At 40.7% G+C, this 21,445-nt stretch overlaps 2 protein-coding genes across 2 annotated transcripts; one reads left to right on the top strand and one right to left on the bottom strand.

Moving 5' to 3' along the window:
* Positions 1-857: 857 nt before the first annotated feature.
* On the top strand, positions 858-3,176 carry LOC142618032 (beta-galactosidase 7-like). The gene has a single exon (XM_075791010.1). The coding sequence runs from the start codon at positions 873-875 to the stop codon at positions 3,174-3,176; it is 2,304 nt and encodes a 767-aa protein (XP_075647125.1). The 5' UTR covers positions 858-872.
* A 9,545-nt stretch (positions 3,177-12,721) lies between these two features.
* Positions 12,722-15,699, bottom strand: LOC142616274 (uncharacterized). Its single transcript, XM_075789155.1, has 2 exons — positions 14,776-15,699; positions 12,722-13,882 (listed from the first exon to the last, which is right to left on the bottom strand). Exons 1-2 carry the CDS (start codon positions 15,697-15,699, stop codon positions 12,722-12,724), a joined length of 2,085 nt encoding a protein of 694 aa, XP_075645270.1.
* Between the last annotated feature and the right edge of the window lie 5,746 nt (positions 15,700-21,445).

The raw sequence follows: 21,445 nt of genomic DNA, 5'->3' as shown, positions 1-21,445 counted from the left end.
AATTAGGAGTTTTTAAATTACTAATTTTGCATGTCTAACCTTATGATTTAAGCCTTAAAAACGGATGAATTTGAAAGTATTCATGTGCATCTAAATTGAGGATCCCAAATAGGGGAAGCTCTTTAAATAGTAGTATTGAAACCGCTCTACTCCCCTCTCTTAGGCCTAAAAGAAGTGATTAAGCCCCCTCCAATTTGTATCCCTATCTGAATCTATTTGAGCAATTCACCAAAAGGAAAATGCTAAAACCATAAACATTTTTACAAACTGCTAGTATAGTGGGTAATTATTGATAAGTAAAAGTGTGAAGTTAGTGATAACGCCAAATGAAAACTATTAAGAATTTGTCATGTTAATAGTTTGTAAAAATATTATATCGTGTGCATTACTACAATTAGTTAAATAAATCTTAAAGCTGTGACATTATTGGTTTTTAACAAACCTACAATCCCTAATAATTTGGAGTTTGCAAAGCCTAAAAATAAGATTTGATAAAAATCGACCAGTACCGAGTCCTTGTCAAAATTTAGAAATTTACATAGTTATGTGAGTGTTTATTTATGGATAATTTGTAGCTGATAAGTGTAGGAAAATCTGGACATGGATAAAAATAACAACCATAGAGATTAAAGGCAGGGCAATAATTCCTATATAAACATGCTTATCAGCCACAAGGAAAAACATAAGTGTTTTAAGAGTTTTTTAAGATGTCAATATATTGGACACAGGTTCTTGCCATTGCAAGTTTAGCTTGCCTATATACAAGCTCATTAGGAGCAAATATTTCCTATGATTCACATGCCATAATTATTGATGGAGAGCGGAGGGTTATATTATCGGGCGCAATTCATTATCCACGCAGCACACTGCACATGTGGCCAGATCTTATTCAAAAGGCAAAGGATGGTGGGCTAGACGCAATAGAATCATACATCTTTTGGGCTCGCAACGAGCCTCAGCGTCGCAAGTATGATTTCTCAGGAAATCTAGACTTCGTCAAATTCTTCAAGCTGGTTCATGAAGCTGGACTCTATGTCATTCTACGCATTGGTCCTTACATTACAGCCGAATGGAACTATGGGGGTGTCCCTGTGTGGGTGCACAATTTGCCAGGTGTTCAGATAAGGACAGATAATGAGGTGTGGAAGAATGAAATGCAAACATTCACAACCAAGATAGTAAACATGTGCAAAGAAGCAGGCTTGTTTGCTTCACAAGGGGGACCAATCATCATTTCACAGATTGAAAACGAGTATGGGAACGTCAATGGACCTTACGGAGCAGCAGGGAAATCCTACATTCAATGGGTTGCTAACATGGCTGTATCCCAAAACACTGGCGTCCCCTGGATTATGTGCCAACAACCAGATGCTCCACAACCCATGATCAATACTTGCAATGGTTATTATTGTGATAATTTTACACCAAACAATCCTAAGAGTCCAAAAATGTTCACTGAGAATTGGACTGGATGGTTCAAGAATTGGGGCGGTAGAGACCCTTTCAGGACTGCTGAAGATGTGGCATTCTCAGTTGCACGGTTTTTTCAATCCGGCGGTGTTTTCAACAACTATTATATGTACTATGGAGGAACCAACTTTGGACGCAATGCTGGAGGTCCATACATCACAACTTCTTATGATTACAATGCCCCACTTGATGAATATGGGAATTTCAATCAACCTAAATGGGGGCATCTCAAGGATCTCCACGCTGCAATCAAATTGGGAGAAAAGATTCTTACTGCTGGCAATAGGACTTCCAAGCAATATGGCAACAACGTTTATCTGACCACATATGCTAACGCTAAGAATGGGAGCAGGTTCTGTTTCTTGAGCAATTCAGATGTTTCAAACGATGCCAATGTTGACTTGCAACAAGATGGTAAATACTTTGTGCCTGCTTGGTCTGTCAGCATTCTTGAAAATTGTAATAAGGAAGTGTACAACACTGCAAAGGTTAATGCCCAAACATCAATCATGGTTAAGAAACAAGTTGGTAGCAGCCGTCAACATAAACGGCTCTCTTGGGTGTGGGCACCAGAGGCAATAAAAGACACACTAGGTGGAAAAGGTACATTAAAAGCAGATCTACTCCTTGAACAAAAGCAAGCAACAGATGATTCTAGTGACTATCTGTGGTACATGACTAGTGTTAACACGAATGGAATATCGTCTTTGGAGAATGTGACTTTGCGTGTAAGCACCCAAGGTCATGTTCTTCATGCTTTTGTTAACCAAAAGTACGTTGGTTCTCAATGGGGCACAAATGGCAAATACGATTTTGTGTTTGAGAAACCTGTATCTCTAAAGCGTGGGACTAACATTATAACTTTACTTAGTACCACAGTTGGATTGGCGGGTTATGGTTCTTTTTATGATCTTATTCCTGTTGGTATAGCAGGAGGCCCTGTAGAATTGATTGGATCCAATTCTACTTGGAATATATCAACCAACCTATGGTCTTACAAGGTAGGATTGAATGGTGAGATCAACCAACTATACAATCCAAATAGAGCCAATCAGAGGAGGTGGAGAACTACGCTGGATGTTCCTGTAGGGAGACGTTTGACATGGTATAAAACCACTTTCAAAACTCCTTCTGGTACAGACCCAGTGGTGGTGGACTTGCTAGGTTTGGGCAAAGGTCGAGCTTGGGTGAATGGGAGAAGCATTGGACGCTATTGGCCTTCATTCTACGCTAATAGCAGTGGATGCAGTGATTCATGTGATTACCGTGGAGGGTACTTTGCTGAAAAATGTGTGACAAATTGTGGCAATCCAACCCAAAGGTGGTACCATGTGCCAAGATCATTCCTCAAGAATGGCGGAAACACATTGATTTTGTTTGAAGAATTCGGTGGAAATCCTCTGAATGTGTCTTTCCAAACAGTCACGATTGGAACTGTGTGTGGAAATGCATACGAGGGCCACGAATTGGATCTTTCATGCCAAGGTGGGAAAACCATCTCAGAAATCAAATTTGCAAGCTATGGGGACCCTCAAGGAAAGTGCGGTTCATTCAAGAAAGGTTCTTTTGAGGCTACCAGTAGTTTCTCTGTGGTGGAAAATGCATGCATTGGGAGGGAAAGTTGTTCCATCTCTGTGTCATCTAAAACCTTTGGAATATCCCCCGGCATTGGCGTTGGAAGATTGGCAGTGGAAGCTCTCTGTTAATTTAATTAACTTCACCTCTCTATTGTATTTCTCTAATTTTAAAGTGCAGTGATTCTTTCACACTGTGTTTTAATAAACTGAAAATATGAGTTTAATGTGAGTTAAATTCACGTTTTTCAATTATAAAAACACAGACTCACCGTGTGAAATAGTTTTTACCTTTCAACCATTTCTCCTATTCTTTGTACGCCTTTTTAGCATGTCAATAACCCATTCTAATGAAACATATTTATTCAATTTTGTGTTTGAAAAACCTGTATCTCAAATGCGTTGGGCAACATTATATCTTTACTCAGTGCCACAGTTGGTTTGGCAAATGGGTTTCGCCATAGATTTTTTGAGTTCTTCTATGGCCACAAGAAAATTACATAATATTTTTTTAACTTGAGGTATCAACCCTCCATGAGTCAGATTAAAATAAAATAAAATTATATCTGGACCAACCACAATTTAAAATAAGGTTACTGTAAAAATATTGTGAGATTTTGTTGTGCTTATAGACTTCTGAATATAATTAGTAAATTCACTATTAGGTGAGAGGATGAGAAGAAGACGCAATATCAAAATCCCAAATGATTAATCTTCAAATCATACTCATTTATTTTGAAGAATTTGAACATTACATAAACGCTCTATAAGCATAAGTGTTAAATGATTTTACCCATTCCAAGATCCTTCCCTGAAAGATATAGCCTAAAAGAAATTAATTTTCTACCTTTAATTTTACTAGATATATCTAGTTTGACATACCTCTAGTACATTTTAGATTCGACATGTTCTTTTATTTTAAATATACAATGAAAAGTGGTAGTGGGTTTTAATTCACACTTTTTATAGTTAGTGAGTGATGTAACAGTCTTTCATTAAAACAAAAAGAATTTCAATTTGAAAAAGTACTGGAGGTAAGTCAAACTCACATATCATTTCACATAGTATACATTATAAAATTCTCTTAAGATAAAAACTCAATTAATTTTTCCTAATTTATAAAATTACAAACGTTTCTAAGAAAAATACTTGCAATTATACTATATATATATAGTAGTACATTCTTGATTTGCTTGACTCAAGCAATGGCATAGTCATGGTAAATTTCTTAGTGCCTCATGGCTCATGATTAGAGCTGTTCAACTCATTCACTAGACCAACCCACCAGTCCAGATAGATCAGGCTGACCTGAAAATTGCCCAATCCGAGGCTTGTGATAGTCAGCATCCAAAAACCAATTCTAGCTGGTCGGTTTGTGGGTCTTTACTTCAAAATCCAATTCCAACTGACTCAATCGATCTCCCCCCCCCCCCCCCCCCTCCAATAGCCACCTTTCCCCACCGTATGAAGAAATTGACAGATCCAACGAGATCTCGTCAAGATCCGACAAGAGTTGGCGAGATCTTGTAGCGGATCACATGAAAAAAGAGGAAAAATTAATAAAAATAAATAAATTTTGTTGCAATTACGTTTAGGACTCCACTAATATTATATAGTATATGATATAACATGAGCTTATATAATAATAATAATAATAATAATAATAATAATAATAATAATAATAATAATAGGTCATACCCTATGAAAAAAAATACACCAACTTTTGTAGGGTTTTAGAGAGGTAATTGTTAGGTAGTCGTATCTCCTCTCATCACCACCCCTCCGCACCCCCCTCCCCACCAAACACTTTTCTTTTTGGAAAGATTGATTTTTAGACTTGAATCCACCACCTATTCTTTTAGGTGAAAAACACTTGTTATCACACCAAGGCTTAACTCCTACACGAGCTTATATAATATGCAATTTTAATGTAAATGATTTTGTGAAAATGATTGAATAACTTATAATCATGAAATTTTAATATAGCGTATTAGAGGTATTATAGTTTCACATGTAAGAATTTTTTAGTTGAGAAATGTTTTAGTCATAAATAATGAGAAAATTATTAGAGACATATTTGAAATGGGTTAAAATTTTCTTTTTTTAATTAATAACTTTGTAAAAGTTAAAGTTTTAGTTTCAATAAGCAGCATGAGTAATTATAAGAATTTCTTTTACTTTTAGTTAAAAGATACTTACTGAGGCTGTGAATTGAAATCAATTTAAAAAGTTTACTGTTTCTATTATTTTTAATGGATTTATCTGAAAACATCTTAAATTATAGGAAAATTATATAATTTATTCAAGCCTTTTTATACCCGGTTACAATTTTTATTTTTTTAGAAAAGGAATGAAAAGAAAGAAAGAAATTTTTTTTTTAATATTATTATCTAAGGGGAACTTAATAATTTAGACATGGGGGTTAGGAATATATTTACTCTGAGTTAGAAACCCTAGTGTAATATCCATTTCACTTATGTATAAATCTTGGATATATAAATATAATGAGTTTAAAATTATATATATATATGGTCTCTAGTCTTTTGCTACTATGTCAAAATGGTCCCTTCCACTAAGTGATAATTAGAAAATACTTATAAGAGTGGGTTCCAGTTAGCTCAACTGGTAAAATCTTTTATGGTTGAATAAGAGATCTAAGATTCAATTTTTGCCTACACCAAAAACTGATTGATGTCTTAGTCTGATGATAAAAGACTATCGATCATCAGGAGCGGACGCCATAAGTTGAAACTCTCTCTTAAAAAATAAAATACTTATGTAGGTAACGGCCCAAATAAAATATTATTTGTATGCTACATAAACGGACACATATACAACAGGTCAGCATTAAATTAAAAAACAAAGAACCTGATAACTCAAAACTCACTCACGCGCAAGCGAGGGAGATTTGGGATCCAAATCCTAATTACTCAATTCCCATTCATTTAAAGGCACCTCCTCAAATTCCTCCAAAGATAACGGTGACAGACGAGACTCAGATGAGTGAAGACCAGCGGTGAGGACTAGCGAGTGTATGGGATTTGATGTAGGGATTAAAAGATTAAGGAGTGGAGGTGTATTCAAAACGTTTGGAGTTGGCGTAGGATCAGATAGCATTGGGGAAGTTGCGTTATGCAGGAGGCTGATGAAGGATAAATTTGGCTTTAATGTACATTGCAGACTTTCTAGGTTTAAAAGGTTTTACTTTTTTATCACAAAATTTTCTTGGTGATTAATCACTGGTTGATAATATAATAAGTAACTGAGTTTTGGGTTTTATATATCTTTAAAGTTGAATTTAATAGATTAGTTTTTTAAAAATAGTTTGAAATATGATAGTTTGTTCGAATTGTTTGGATATAGTTTGCCCAATGCATTTTTGATCCCAAAGATGGTTGTCTTTGCTTTCATACATTGGCTAGACTCATTGAATTCTTATGGGACAAATTACAACTTACCCACCTATAATTTTGCCGAAATTTAAGATGCCTGACTGTAGTTTTAAATTTGACACTTTATCCACCTAAAATTAGCTCATTTAGAGTTCTGTAACTCACTTTGGTTTAAAACATAATTAAATATGTAATTTTACTCCACTTTTATATATGTCTCTCCCCTCCAAAAAAAAAAAAAACATAAAAATACAAGATCAAATTAAATCAAAAATAATTCAGCGGAACACTTGCAATGTGGGATTTCAAACTACAAGTAGACAACTTAAATTTTAGTCAAACCTCAAGTGGGTAGAGTGTCAATTTTCAAACCATAGGTAGGCAACTTAAATTTCAACCAAATCACAAGTAGATAAGTTGTAATTTACTCATTCATATGTTTGTCTAATGACCACGTCATGTTTAACGACTGGACAAGTAAAAGGTGCATTGACTTCATGAATAGAATCATGAAGGTCATTGCCAGCAAACTTTGGGGCTCACCCTTTCTCTCTCAACTAAAACATGAAGTTGGTTTATGGCCTGTGGGTCCTAAATAGACCGATCGGGATTTTGGTGATTTAGGGATTTTGATTTGATCCCAACAACTTGAGGTCTTCATTCAGTAGGTGAGTTCTTTTCCTTTTTGTTTTTTCGTTTTCTCTTTTTTGTTTTTTGTTTTTTGAGTTTAATCCTAGTCAGCATTACACGTGCCATCTATGTTGGCAATAAATTGTTTTTTATTTGGAGCATTAACCACCTGCAAATACCTCTTTTTTCCTTTTACGACTTGAGCCCCGTTCCCCAATGACGATATTACTAGAAGGTCCACGACTAGTCTAGGGCCCAATTATAGAAAGTTTTTAACTTAGAAAATGTTTTGGTGAAGGAAAAACCTGCAGGAACCTAAGTTTGTGAGCGCGTGTTTAAAGCACGTATACACATACTTTGGCCATGTGCTCGCACCTTCAAGTATGGACGTATATGTAGGAATACAGATGCCCTATAAGGAAAGTTTTTATTATAAAAATCATGCAAAGCTAATCTTACATTGGCTGGGAAGAGCCCTGCACCCCTCTTGGATCACTATAAAAAGCCTCAGATACTCTTTTTCCAAAACACCAAATTCACTAGAAAATAGTGAATTAAGTAGGAGTTTTTAGAGCAAAGTTTAGCTACGAAATTAGTTACTCAATATCATTAACATTACTACATATTTGAAAATCTAACTATTGCATAACATGTTCTTTACGCTTTTAATATACTTATCAAATTTTATGCCAATTGAATATTATTTACTATATTGATGAAGCAGAATCTCGTCGGTTGCTTTGGGGTTCGTCCAGATGGTGCCGGTTGTACTCTGACGAACCTATGGAAACAAGAAATTACTTGAATGGTCACCGGTGTGGTGCCTGCCACAACGCCTCCGATGCCCGAGTCAGTGTGAAAGAAGGTAGCAGTCAAAATATCAAAAATAACTCAGTATATGTTGTGATGTTGTGTGTACCTTGTATTGGTGTTGTGAGGGCTTTATAGATCCATGTGGACTATAGTCGTTGGGGTGTTAATGTCTCCCCTAATAACATCTCTGGCGGAGTAATGGGTTTTAATGCGTTTCCACCGGTTTGTCCAGCTGGTCCGGGACATTATTGGCAGCATTGAATGGCCTTAATGTTCTCGTCAATGACACGGATGATCGGTCAGGTTCGTCTGTGGAGGTGGGCTCGTCTATGTTCAACTTCGTCAGTCCCATCAGCTACCCCCCGGGTTCCATGGTCGTTAGTGAGTTTCCTGACGGCCATAGGAGACGAAAAGTTTTTCCTCTCCCCTTTTTTTTTCGACCTTTGGGATTTCGTGCCGCATTGAATGCGTAGTGGCGGCGTTACGTGGGTCGTGGCGACGTGGCATGATGTGGTTGGAGAAGGCCTATGTCCTCATGACCCTTGGGTTTCCCGCCGATTTTCGGTTTTTCTTCATTTTGGTTCTTAAACTCCTCTACTCCTACTTTACCTTTCATTTCCTTCAAAATTTCAGTTTATCCCTTTGGGCATCTTCTTCATCTATTTCTTCATTTTTCTCTGAGTTGGTGCGTGTTTGGTTGCTGGGCTTCTTGCTTCTCTTCCTTGAGGTATGCTTTCTCTTCTTCTTTCTTTTTTCCTTTTCTCTTTGCAAATATCTGATTTCTTTTCGGTTTCTGCTTCTTGGTTTTCTCTGTGTTTTTGTTTGTTTCTTTTTTGTGGGAATTTTAGCACTTTCCTGTTTGCCTGCACTTTGCCTGGGAGTCCATGGTCAATAATTTAGAGGTTAGAGAAGCTTGTCCTTCGATTTCCTTTCTCTTTGCTCGCTTAGGGGGGTCCTTAGGTGTTTTTCCCAATTTGGGGGGTTTTGTTTTTGAGGGTAGTAGCTTAGGCATTGTTTTAGGCGACTTGTTCCCATTGCTCCGAACGTCAGTCGATTGGTTCGAAGGTTTGGTGATGTCTGAGGTTAGGTCCAGTGACCTCGAGACTGGGTTGTCGTCTAGTGGCGACCCTATGGAGGGGGACACAGCCGTGTCGACCTTTAGAGAGGTTAGGGCTTTTCATGCCCTCGTGGAGGCGTGTGGGTTAGATTTTGACGCCGTGGGTAGGTTTAGGGATAGGTTCCAGTTTCCAGAACGGGTTCGAGTTCATCGGCCTACTGACGAGGATAGGGCTTGTCAGTTTTTCCCAAGTGAAGTGTGCTTCTATAAGGCCGCTTTTACTTGTGGACTTAGGCTTCCCGTCCATCCATTTGTGATGGAGTTCTTAGCCTATTTGGGGATCGCTCCTGGGCAGCTTATGCCCAATTCATGGAGAATAGTGGTCAATTGTATGGAAATATGGTTGGCTGCTAACGGGGACATGATCAAGGTAAACGAGCTTGTCTACTTATATCATTTAAAAGAGTCCAAAGAGTACGGGTATTATGAGCTAGTACCTTGGGAGAGAAGAACCAGGATCGTCAAGGGCTTACCCTCGTCCTTTAGGTACTAGAAGTCCAGATTTGTGTTTGTGTTTGGGGACGATTTTGAGACCCCCTCTAGCCAGGACTGGGGTGAGATCCCCAGGTTGCTTCGTCGGTGGGGAACCCCGACCTTAGGTGCGTCAGTCTCCTTTCTCGTTTTTTTTTTTTTGAACCCGATGTTACCGTCACTAACTTCTTTCATTCATGTGCAGTTAAAAGGAGGCCAAAGCTGAAAAGCAGGTACAAGGAGCATGTTGAGACGGCCATTCCGTATTCCCAGACCATCAAAAACTGGGACGACTTAGTAGATTCGCGGACACTTTCCTTCTACAATCTCGGCCCCGATCCGTCCCCCTACGTCCTGCGGAGTCTTGATATTGAGGGAAAGAAGAGTAAGCACCTGAATTCGTCAGGCTCGATTCTGTAGCCGTATTTATTTGACTGGCTCCTTTATAAAATTTTCCTCTTTCGCAGAGATGATGACTAAATTCAACAAGGGCATGTACGAGAAGATGCGATCTAAGAAGGACGAACCTCTGTCCAACCTCGGGAAGAAGGTGGTCCGTGTCAAAGGGAAAGTCTCTTCTGTCACCCCGACTGCTTTGGCTACTCCTGCGATCTCCGGCGCCGAGACGACGAGGATGGCTTCTCCGGCCACCTCGGTTGAAGAGATCCCAACACCCGCTTCGAAAAGGCCTCGTACATCAGACAAAGGGAAGGAGGCTGCTTGCTCGTTCACCATTTGGGACGACGAGAAGTTGGCAACGGATCAGGCTCATGGGGTCGTGACCGCAAATGAGTTGATGAGTCGTCATCTCCATAAGCTCGTCCAGGTACCCTGCTCGTTTTAGGTGACGTATATATCTATATATTTTTTTTTCTTTTTTTAGGTGTTGGGGGAGACTGTTCACCTTTCAATTGAGTATCTGGCTCAGGAAGCCAAGGTCGAGTCCTCGCTTTCTCGGATCAAGGTCCTGGAGATGGAGAACTCAAAGCTGAAGAGGGATCTGATCGCTGCGATGGAGGACGCTCACCACTCCAAGGAGGAGGTCAAGAGGCTGAGTGACGACCTTAAGGTTGAGCAACAGTTGGTTCTGGATAAGGACGAGCAGCTTGCAGCCGTGAAGGAAAAGATTAAGGTTGTCGCTTCCAGGGCTATCGAGGGCTTCCAGCAGACTGAGGAGTACAACTATGTGCTCTTCAGCTGGTATTTTAAAGGGTTTGAGCTCTTGAGGAGGTACTGCATCAAGCACCCTTCCGGGGTAGATTTTAAGACGCTGGACATGGAGGAAGTGGACAGGGAGATCTCTGCTGACGAAGCTGCCCAAGCCGCGGTAGCTGATGCTCCTAGAGACCTTCCTGCTGTTGATGTCCCTGTCGTCGAAGCTCCTGCCCTTGATGCCCCTGCCGAGGACGATGCTATTCCAGATGTTTGACCCTATCACTTGTTCAGAATTTTTTTTTTTTTTTTTAAAGGCGCCTGACATGTTTGAGGCTCCACTTCCAGAACATCTTTAAATTTTTTGTTAAGCATATTTTTAGCCCAGTGTTTATGGTTTTTTAAATGTAAAAACAATGGTGATTGCCTTTGGTTTCTAGGCTTTTATAATATCGTATTTACTTACACACGTTGTTCTTCTGTATATCCATATAAGCTCGTCAATTTCTTCCTATCTGTCAATAATGTACGCCCATCTGGGCGGAACGTTATTACTTTGGCATTTTTCTTTCTGTTTTTGCCTTCATCAGTAATGTACATCCGTCTACGCGGAATCTTATTACTTAGGCATTTTTCTTTATGTTTTTGCCTTCGTCAGTAATGTACATCCGTCTACGCGGAATCTTATTACTTAGGCATTTTTCTTTATGTTTTTGCCTTCGTCAGTAATGTACATCCGTCTACGCGGAATCTTATTACTTAGGCATTTTTCTTTATGTTTTTGCCTTTGTCAGTAATGTACATCCGTCCACGCAGAATCTTATTACTTAGGCATTTTTCTTTATGTTTTTGCCTCCGTCAGTAATGTACATCCGTCTACGCGGAATCTTATTACTTAGGCATTTTTCTTTATATTTTTTCCTCCGTCAGTAATGTACATCCGTCTACGCGGAATCTTATTACTTAGGCATTTTTCTTTATGTTTTGCCTTCGTCAGTAATGTACATCCGTCTACGCGAAATCTTATTACTTTGGCATTTCTCTTTATGTTTTTGCCTCTGTCAGTAATGTATATCCGTCTATACGGAATCTTATTACTTAGGCATTTTTCTTGATTTTTTTTCTTCGTCAGTAATGTACATCCGTCTAGGCCGTAGTGGGTTTCCGAAATTTTCTACTGACGATACCTGTATGAACACATTATTTGAATCGTTATTTCATTAATTTTAAGGAATGGGTACATTCTTGAGCTACATCTGTTGATGGTACTTCTTCAAGTGTTCAATGTTCCAGGGTCGCGGGAGCTTCTGCCCGTCTAGGGTCTCCAAATGATAGCTGCCTTGCCGGGAGTAGTGCACGACTCTGTAAGGTCCCTCCCATGTGGGATCGAGCTTCCCGTGGGCGGAGTTTTTAGTTGCAGTAGTCACCTTGCGTAGGACGAGGTCGCCAATTTCAAGTCTTCTGAGCTTGACTCTTTTGTTATAGTATTCAATCATCTTCCGTTGGTACTTCATCGTCATGCTCGAGGCCTTGTCTCTTACTTCGTCTAAGCAGTCCAGATTGATTCGAAGTTGGTCGTCGTTGCTCTCCTCGCGGAATACTTTTCGCCTGGTGCTGGCCACACCCACCTCGACTGGGATTACCGCTTCAGTGCCATAAGTGAGCCTGAAAGGCGTCTCTCCCGTTGGGGTTCTTGTTGTTGTTCTGTAGGCCCACAAAACATTGGGCAATTCTTCGGGCCACGCGCCTTTTGCCTCGTCTAGCCAGGCTTTGATGATTCTGAGCAGTGTTCGATTAGTTACTTCTGTTTGCCCGTTTGCCTGTGGGTGTCCAGGTGACGAGAACTTGTGCCTGATACCTAGTCCTGAGCAAAAGTCTCTAAATCCCTGGCTGTCGAACTGTCGACCATTATCAGAAATAATCGTTCTTGGAATCCCGAACCTACAAATTATATTTCTCCATACGAAGCTATGGATTCTCGCCTCTGTGATCGTCCCTATCGCTTCTGCTTCGACCCATTTTGTGAAATAGTCGATAGCGACGAGCAAGAACCTTACCTGCCCTCTTCCTGGGGGCAATGGACCGACGATATCAATCCTCCATTATGCGAATGGCCACGGGGAGGTAATCGTCGTCAACTTTTCTGCTAGCAGTCTATGGACATTCTCGAACCTTTGGCACTTATCGCACCTCTTAACGAGCTCCGTAGCGTCTACCTGCATGGTCGGCCAGAAATATCCTGTTCTAACAACTTTACTTACCAGAGATCTAGGCCCGGCGTGGTCTCTGCAAATCCCTTCGTGGATTTTACGAAGGACGTACTTGGCTTCTTCCTCGTCGACACACTTCAAATAGGGCAGGGAGAAGCCTCTTTTGTATAAGGTATCATTCAAAATCGTAAATCTGGCCGCTCTTGCTTTAATCTTCCTGGCTTCCATTGAATCACGAGGGAGATGCCCGTCTTGAAGGAATGAGACGATCGGTGCCATCCAACCACCTACGCTCTGAATGGAGAATATTGGAACTTCTTCGATGCTAGGGTGTTTCTGAATCTCCATGAGAAGTTCACTGTTCGTTGGTTCTTCTTCAGACGAGGCCATTTTGGCAACCTCATCTGCTGCCACATTCTGGTTTCTCGGGATCCGAACGAAGTCCAACTTATCGAACCCACGGGCTAAATGTTTCGTTAGCTTGAGGTACTTCTGCATTCTCTCTTCTTTTGCCTCATACTCTTCCCTAATCTGCCCTATTGCCAGCTTGGAGTCACTCTGAATAAGCAGGTTCTTAATCCCAAGGGCTTTGCCGAGTCTTAGTCCCGTCAGTATCCCTTCGTACTCGACCTCGTTGTTGGTCGCCGGGAATTTTAATTGGACTCCATATTTAAGTTTTTCTCCATTGGGGGTGTTTATGATGACCCCTACTCCCCCCCTCTTTTGGGCTAACGAGCCGTCAGTCTGAATTCTCCATTGTTCTACCTCATCTTTGCCGTCGTCATCTTCTGGAAGGGTGAACTCGGCGATGAAGTCTACTAGAGCTTGTGCCTTGATGGCCGTTCTGGGATGGTATTCGATGTCGAACTGGCTGAGTTCGATTGCCCACTGGACCATTCTCCCTGTTGCTTCAGGTTTGTTCATGGATTTTCTGATAGGTTGGTCCGTCATTACAAGGATAGGGTGTGCTTCGAAGTATGGTCGTAACTTTCGTGAAGCCACTATTAAGGCGAATGCGATCTTCTCAATCCTGGGATACCTGGCTTCTGCTCCCTGGAAGGCTTGACTAATGTAGTAAACTGGAAGTTGCTTCTTATCCTCCTCTCAAATTAAGACCGCGCTGACGGTCGTGGCTGTTGCTGCCAGGTATAAATAAAGGTTTTCCCCTGCTTTTGAGGGACTCAAGCGGGCGGACTGCCGAGGTAACGCTTGAGCTCTTGGAACGCTGCCTCGCATTCGTCAGTCCAAGAGAAAGCTTGCTTCAATGTCTTGAAAAAGGGGAGGCATTTGTCTGTTGCTTTAGAGACGAACCTATTGAATGCAGCGATCCTCCCTGTGAGCTTTTGGACGTCCTTGACGGTCTTTGGTGACGCCATGTTGAGTATTGCTTGTACCTTCTCCGAATTTGCTTCTATTCCCCTTTGAGACACCATGAACCCCAAAAACTTCCCTGAGGCTACCCCGAACACGCACTTACTGGGATTCAACTTCATCTAATATTTTCGAAGGGTATCAAACGTCTCTCTCAGATCGTCCAGGTGTGTTAATTCCTTTTTGCTCTTGACGAGCATATCATCTACATACACCTCCATGTTTCTACCAATTTGCTCACTGAACATCTTGTTTACTAGTCTTTGGTATGTTGCTCCTGCGTTCTTCAATCCGAAGGGCATCACCTTGTAGCAGTAGAGCCCTCGACTTCTGATGAAAGCAGTTTTTTCCTGATCTTCCTCAGCCATTTTTATCTGGTTGTATCCTGAAAAAGCATCCATGAATGTTAGTAACTTATGTCCAGCCGTAGAATCTACCAGTTGATCTATCCTCGGCAGGGGAAAACTATCCTCCGGGCAGGCCTTGTTCAGGTCCGTAAAGTCCACGCACATTCTCCACTTCCCATTTGCTTTTTTCACAAGCACGACGTTGGCCAGCCACTCGGGATAATAAACCTCTCGAATAAAGTCTGCCTGCAACAACCTGTTAACTTCGTCTGTGATTGCTCGGTTTCGTTCGGGGGCAAAGACCCGTCGTCTCTGTTGGACGGGCTTTTTCTCGGGGTCTGTTTTCAACTCGTGCTGGATTAATTGGCGTGGTATACAGGGCATATCCTCGTGGCTCCATGCAAATACGTCCAAGTTTCCCTTAAGGAAGTGGACAAGTTTATTTCTCATTTCAGGGCTTAAGGTCGTTCCTATCCTCGTCACCTTTGCAGTTTCCCCCTCGACGAGTTCTACTGTTTCCAGGGCTTCCATGTTGTCTTTTTTTTCTCCCTTGATCATCCATGTGTGGTTTTCCCCTGCAGCCAGCACTGCCTGGTAGCATTCTCTGGCTAAAACTTGGTCTCCTTTTACCTCGCCGACTCCGTCTTCGATTGGGAATTTTATCTTTAGGCAGTAGGTGGACGTGGCTGCTTTCCACCTGTTGAGCGTGGGTCTCCCAATGATCACATTATATGAGGAGGGGCAATCTACCACCAAGAAGTCCAACTGACGGGTCTGCTGCTTCGGGTAGGCGCCTATTGTGACTTTTAGCATCACAATGCCCTTGGGGTATATTCTGTCTTCGCTAAAGTTGACGAGGGGGGAATCGAATGGGCGCAATCTACCAGGATTTAGTTTCAACTGTTGGAAAGCCGGTAAGTACATGATGTCTGCGGAGCTGCCGTTGTCGACGAGGATCCTCTTAGTGTTAAACCCTTCGATTGTGAGTGTTATGACCAAGGGGTCGTTATGGGGCTGCCTTACTCCCCGAGCATCCTCTTCGCTGAAGAATATATCCTGGTTTGTCCGTCTTTGCTTCAATAGAGGTTCCATATGGACACTGTTTACTTGCCTCTGGCATGCTTTCTTGAGTGACTTGTATGATCCCCCCATGAATGGCCCTCCTGCGATTGTGCTTATCTCCCCGATCACGTCCTATTGTGGTTGGGACGGGCGAATCTCATTTTTGGACGAGGATTCGCGTTGGCTCTTGTCGACCACTCTGAACCTACCGGATTCCCCCTTTTTTACATACTTCTGAAGCTTTCCTTTTTGTATCAACTCTTCTATTTGTCCTTTCAGGTCTCGGCAATCCTCCGTGTAATGGCCGTGATCCTTGTGGAACCAGCAATATTTGTTTTTGTCGCGCACGTTTGGTGACGAATGCAAGGGTCTCGGCCATTGTAGGTAGTGTTGGTCCTGGATCTGCGTCAAAATCTTGTCAATAGGCATAATTAGAGGTGTGAATTTTACCGGTCGTGGAGCTTTCTCGTCCCTCCGTTTGTCAATGTCACCTCCTCGACGGCTTGGGCGTTCCCTCATTTGTCCCCTGCGTTTGTCTTCCTTCCTTCCTTCCTTCCTTCTTCGGCCTTTCCTCGTCTACGATGGCTGTCAGTGCGTCTTCAGCATTCATGTACTTTTGGGCTTTCAGTAGCATCTCCGCCATTATCCGGGGCGAATTTTTTGCCAGTGAGACGACGAATTCTCTGGACTTAAGCCCTGCTTTAAATGTTGTCAGCTGGACCTTGTCACCCCCGTCGTCCACCTCTAGGGTCTCTCGAGTGAAGCGTTTCACGTACGACCGCAAGGTCTCCCTCTTTCCTTGCTTAATAGTGAGTAGGTGATCCGCTGGTCTCTTGGGACGTTGCCCCCTGACAAAATGGCACAGGAAGGCACTACTTAACTGCTCGAAATTGTCGATGGACGAAGTGGGCAGTCTCGTGAACCACTCTCTTCCAGCTCCCTTCAACGTAGTAGGGAAGGAACGACACATGATCTCATCAGGGGGCTGTTGAAGGCCTAGGGTCGTCTTGAAAGTATTAAGGTGATCTTGGGGATCCTTGAGCCCATCAAAAGGCTCGAGCTGAGGCAGCCGAAATTTTGCTGGTACTGGTCGTTCTAAGACCGCCATGGTAAAAGGGGAGTCTGTCGCCCTGACCATTCTATCTAGGCTTTGATCCGTCTTCTCTTTGATGGCATTTCTTAATTCGTCCATCTCCTTTCTCATTTCTTGGAGGATGTCGGAATGTTGTTCCTCTGGAGTAACGGTCCTCCGTTGGTCACTCCTTTCGTGGCTGTCCCCCTCGTCCTCTTGGACAGCTCTTGACCGGTTCTCTTCCTGCTGTAGCCTTTGTCTCATTTCCTGATTATGTCTGGTGAGTTCTTCGACGGTGGCTGCGAGAGTTCGAACTTGCTGTGCCAAGGCTGCTGAGTCCTGGTTGGATTCCATCTGGAGCTGGTAGGAACCGCGTTCTCGTTGTATGAGAAATCATTTCCCACAGACGGCGCCAAACTGATGAAGCAGAATCTCGTCGGTTGCTTTGGGGTTCATCCAGATGGTACCGGTTGTACTCTAACGAACCTATGGAAACAAGAACTTACTTGAATGGTCACCGGTGTGGTGCCTGCCACAACGCCTCCGATGCCCAAGTCAGTGTAAAAGAAGGTAGCAGTCAAAATATCAAAAATAACTTAGTATATGTTGTGATGTTGTGTGTACCTTGTATTGGTGTTGTGAGGGCTTTATATATCCATGTGGACTATAGCCGTTGGGGTGTTAATGTCTCCCCTGATAACGTCTCTGGCAGAGTAATGGGTTTCAATGCGTTTCCACTGGTTCGTTCAGCTGGTCCTGTAACGGTCCGGGACATTATTGGCAGCATTGAATGGCCTTAATGTTCTCGTCAATGACACGGATGATCAGTCAGGTTCGTCTGTAGAGGCGAGCTCGTCTGTGTTCAACTTCGTCAGTCCCATCATATATGATTTATAAAATTATATTTTATGCATACAATTCATTAATAACATAGTTATTAATCTTTATTTTTTTTAGAAATTCTGCAATTATAAAAGATATAAGAAAAATATATATAGTTGTCTTTGACCATTAAACATGGTTGACTTTTATCTAACCATACCTATCCTACTCTCTTTTTTGCGTTGATTTTAATTTTAAGGTCAATTTTCCCATATAAGTCTCCTAAGTCATTGAAATTGGCTCATTTCTCATTCATTTTAGGTCCAATCTACATAAAATTCGCCAATTCACTCACAAGTACTTCATTATAACGTCGCCTTCATTGATATTCCTCAGGCCATTGGTGTAGCTATTCTTAAGCCCTATTAGTTCTCCTTGGTCGCTGATGCACCTATTCTCAGGACCTTATAGCTAGCCATCTTCTGACATTTATTTGTAATCTTCATCCAGTTAGCATGGTTCTTTCTCCATTGTGTCCAGTCCAATCGTCTAAGGCATCTTTGAAGGATCCTCACCGTACCAGCTTATATTCCAAACGTAAAGGCATCATTAAACTTCTACACTGATTTTAAGGGGAAGTATTAAAGATATTGTTTTTTATGTGATTATGTAAAATGGTATAAGAGACACAAATATATTGTGAGTCCATATGTAGAGCTGGCTAGCCCCTATCTATACTCTTCCTAAGTTCTTTGTAATAAACAATGCTTAGAGTAGAGATATAGCTTCTAAGAGCTTTCTCTGTGATCATAGGTTGTTAATTCGAACCATCCTTGTATTCTTATTTTCTATTGCTTCTGCTCATTTTCCATCTCTACAATTGTCTCTTTGTTTTACAAAATTTAACAATATTCACAACGTTATAATTTATGAAATACAATCTCTTTTTTAATATTCATAGGCGATTATTTTAATCTTAATTTTGAGGTGTTCAATTATTTTTGTGATAAGTAGCATATTGAATTATTAAACTCATCTGATTATTTTTGATGATGTTGGTTCGTTTGCTAAAAATTTAATTTTTTCCACAAGTTATCATTCCATGAATATCTAGTTGCTCGTGTTTCATACTTACATTGCGCAAAAAACAAAGATATAAACTATAAAGGCATACTAGAATATAATTTGAAACTTAGGACAACAATTAAGTGTAATATTTTATGTTTAAATATGAATTCAAAAATATTTATTTGATTTTCTAAATTATCATTTTAGTTATTTAAGTTTCTTATCTTCTGATTATTTTGAATTGTAGACAAGAAAAAAAAATCACTATCTATAACAAGGTTTCTCTTCAAACTAGTTTCGAAAGAAACTCTTCAAACTCATTCTATATCTATTTATTGGATGTGAATTTTGAAAATCTAACTATTAGACCAATAAACTTATTTTTTATAGATAATTTTAAATCACAAAAACGTGAAAATTAAACATTTGATTAATGACATAGTTACTAATCTTTGATTTCTAGAATTTTATAAGTATGGAGGAAGTAATAAGGACATACAATTCAACGGTTAGTGTAGGTGCCCAGAAAATAAAGGCCCAAGCTCACTAAGAACAATGGTACCTTATCCCTCAAACCAAGCCCAAACAATAGAATTTCTTTAGAGAGTGAGAAAACACTTCAAGTGCAATTCTAAACTAAGTCCCGGTGTATGGCCAAAGAGATTAGAGTGATAGAGAAGAGAAATTCAAGTGGTAATTGAGAATAATGCTCTCCTCGGGTAGATCTGAGGATTAGTTTCTTATATATGAATATTACAAGTTCTAAACCAAGGAATACACTGTTCACTTCCTTGTTTTTCTATTTCTTAGAGAAAAATTGTCCCCCTCTATTTCTAGGAGGTTCCCTTCCTTTTATATCCTCCTTCGTTGCATCCTAACCCTCTACCTGTATGCCTCAAGACATATCTTAGGATACTTGTCCCATCAAAACTCTGCTGAAAATGGTAGAAGGGGCTTTTAGCTATGAAATTACTGTTCAAGTGTCATTTCCACATTAATGGAACTGATAGGATTGTTGGAGTTTATGCCCTAAAATTCAATTTATTGGCATGTCATAAATAATTAAATTGTTTAATTATATGAGACTATCTATAAATGAACTAATGGGACATTATCTTAATCCATGAGATACATAATATGTGATATATGTGAAAAGTCACAGAAGATATAAATCACAAGTTCTTTGTAAACTCAGAATTTTAGTTCGTAATCGGTGATGAAATTAGGCATTTCATCTGCGAAGATTATAACATATCAACTAAGATGATTTATCTTGATCATGGAAATGAAGACTTCTAGTTGGTATGTTGACATGTTTTAAGAGTTAAGACATATTGAACTAGACCGCTGTGAGATTTATTATTCTCCTAACGACTGTCAAATGAATAATAAATCTCACGACTTTTATTTACATCAACTCTAAATCCTGAGAGAATAATGGACCTAATCATGAGATATAAGTTGCTTTGATATATCAGGAGTAAAATCAATGAGTCACGATCAAAACCTCAGTATCACTACAACAAAATGTAACTACAGTGACGAATTTTAGTGAGGAAAATTTTTTCGTCGCAAAAAAGTACCATATAGGGCCGAAATTTATATTTCATCGCTATTTATAAAAAAATGGGTGACCTTTAGTGACAAAATATTGATTTCGTCGCTATAGGGATGCTGAATTAGTGGCGCGGATCAAGTGGGCTGGTGCGAAACCAAAATGGATCTACAGCGACGACTTTGTTCGTCGCTAAAAGTTCTAGGCTTTTGCGACGAAAAAGTTTCGTAGCTAAAGGTGCTGAAAATTATGCTTTTAGTGACGAAACATCTTTCATCGCTGAAGGTGACAATTAGCGACGAAATATTTTCGTCGCTAAAAAGGAAAACATAAGATTTGTGCGGAGCAATAGCGACGAAACTAAATTCGTCACTAAAGGCTATGAATAGCGACGAAACATAGATTTCGTCGCTATAGAGGTTGCTGAATTAGGGGCGCCAATTGAAAGGGTAGGCGCGAAATCAAGTGGAGCTACAACGACAAATATATTTCGTCGCTAAAAGTTCTAGTTTTTGCGACAAAAAAGTTTCGTCGCTAAAGGTGCTGAAAATTATGCTTTTAGTGACAAAACATCTTTCATCGCTGAAGGTGACAATTAGCGACGAAATATTTTCATCGCTAAAAAGAAAAACATAAGATTTGTGTAGAGCAATAGCGACGAAACTAAATTCGTCACTAAAGGCTATGAATAGCGACGAAACATAGATGTCGTCACTATAGAGGTTGCTGAATTAGGGGCGCCAATTGAAAGGGTAGGCGCGAAATCAAGTGGAGCTACAGCGACGAATATATTTCGTCGCTAAAAGTTCTAGTTTTTGCGACGAAATTTAGGTGCAGCTGTCATGCTTTTAGTGACGAAACCATTTTCGTCGCTAAAGAAGACAATTAGCGACGAAAAGCGATCGTCGCTAAAAAAAAACACATGATTTAGCGACGTAAATCTGCGAGGAAATTAAAATCGTCGCTAAAGCTAATATATAGTGACGAAATGGAATTCGTCGCTATAGCTATCCTATATATACTTGTTTAACTCTCTTTTTTTTCCTCACTCATTCAGCAATACCCAACTCCTTTCACTGATACCTACTCCCTCACACATTACCCACTCCCTCACACATTACCCACTCCCTCACACACCCAAATCGGACCTTCGGCGACACCCAAATCGCACCTTCAGCGACGCTTCGGCACCGGCGACCTTCGGCGACGCTCTTGCACCGGCGACCTTCGCATCCTGACGGTTTGCATCGCGTCGCGAAGGTTCGCATCGCGCCACTACGGTTCGCCGTGACGGTTCGTATCGCGCCGCGATGCTTCTC

This window comes from Castanea sativa, chromosome 11 (genome assembly GCF_040712315.1).
Source record: "Castanea sativa cultivar Marrone di Chiusa Pesio chromosome 11, ASM4071231v1".
Lineage (NCBI taxonomy): Eukaryota > Viridiplantae > Streptophyta > Magnoliopsida > Fagales > Fagaceae > Castanea > Castanea sativa.
The sequence above is the reverse complement of the archived record's forward strand: the minus strand, read 5'-3'. Positions and strand labels throughout refer to the sequence as shown.

What these genes read in the sequence shown, in the direction of transcription:
- LOC142618032 (XM_075791010.1), top strand. Translation starts at nt 873, where the DNA reads ATGTGGCCAGATCTTATTCAAAAGGCAAAGGATGGTGGGCTAGACGCA.
- LOC142616274 (XM_075789155.1), bottom strand. Translation starts at nt 15,699, where the DNA reads ATGGGGGGATCATACAAGTCACTCAAGAAAGCATGCCAGAGGCAAGTA. An exon ending in AGGCAGACTTTATTCGAGAG is followed by an intron (nt 13,883 to 14,775) that starts GTTTATTATCCC and finishes CAAGCCTTCCAG; the next exon opens with GGAGCAGAAGCCAGGTATCC.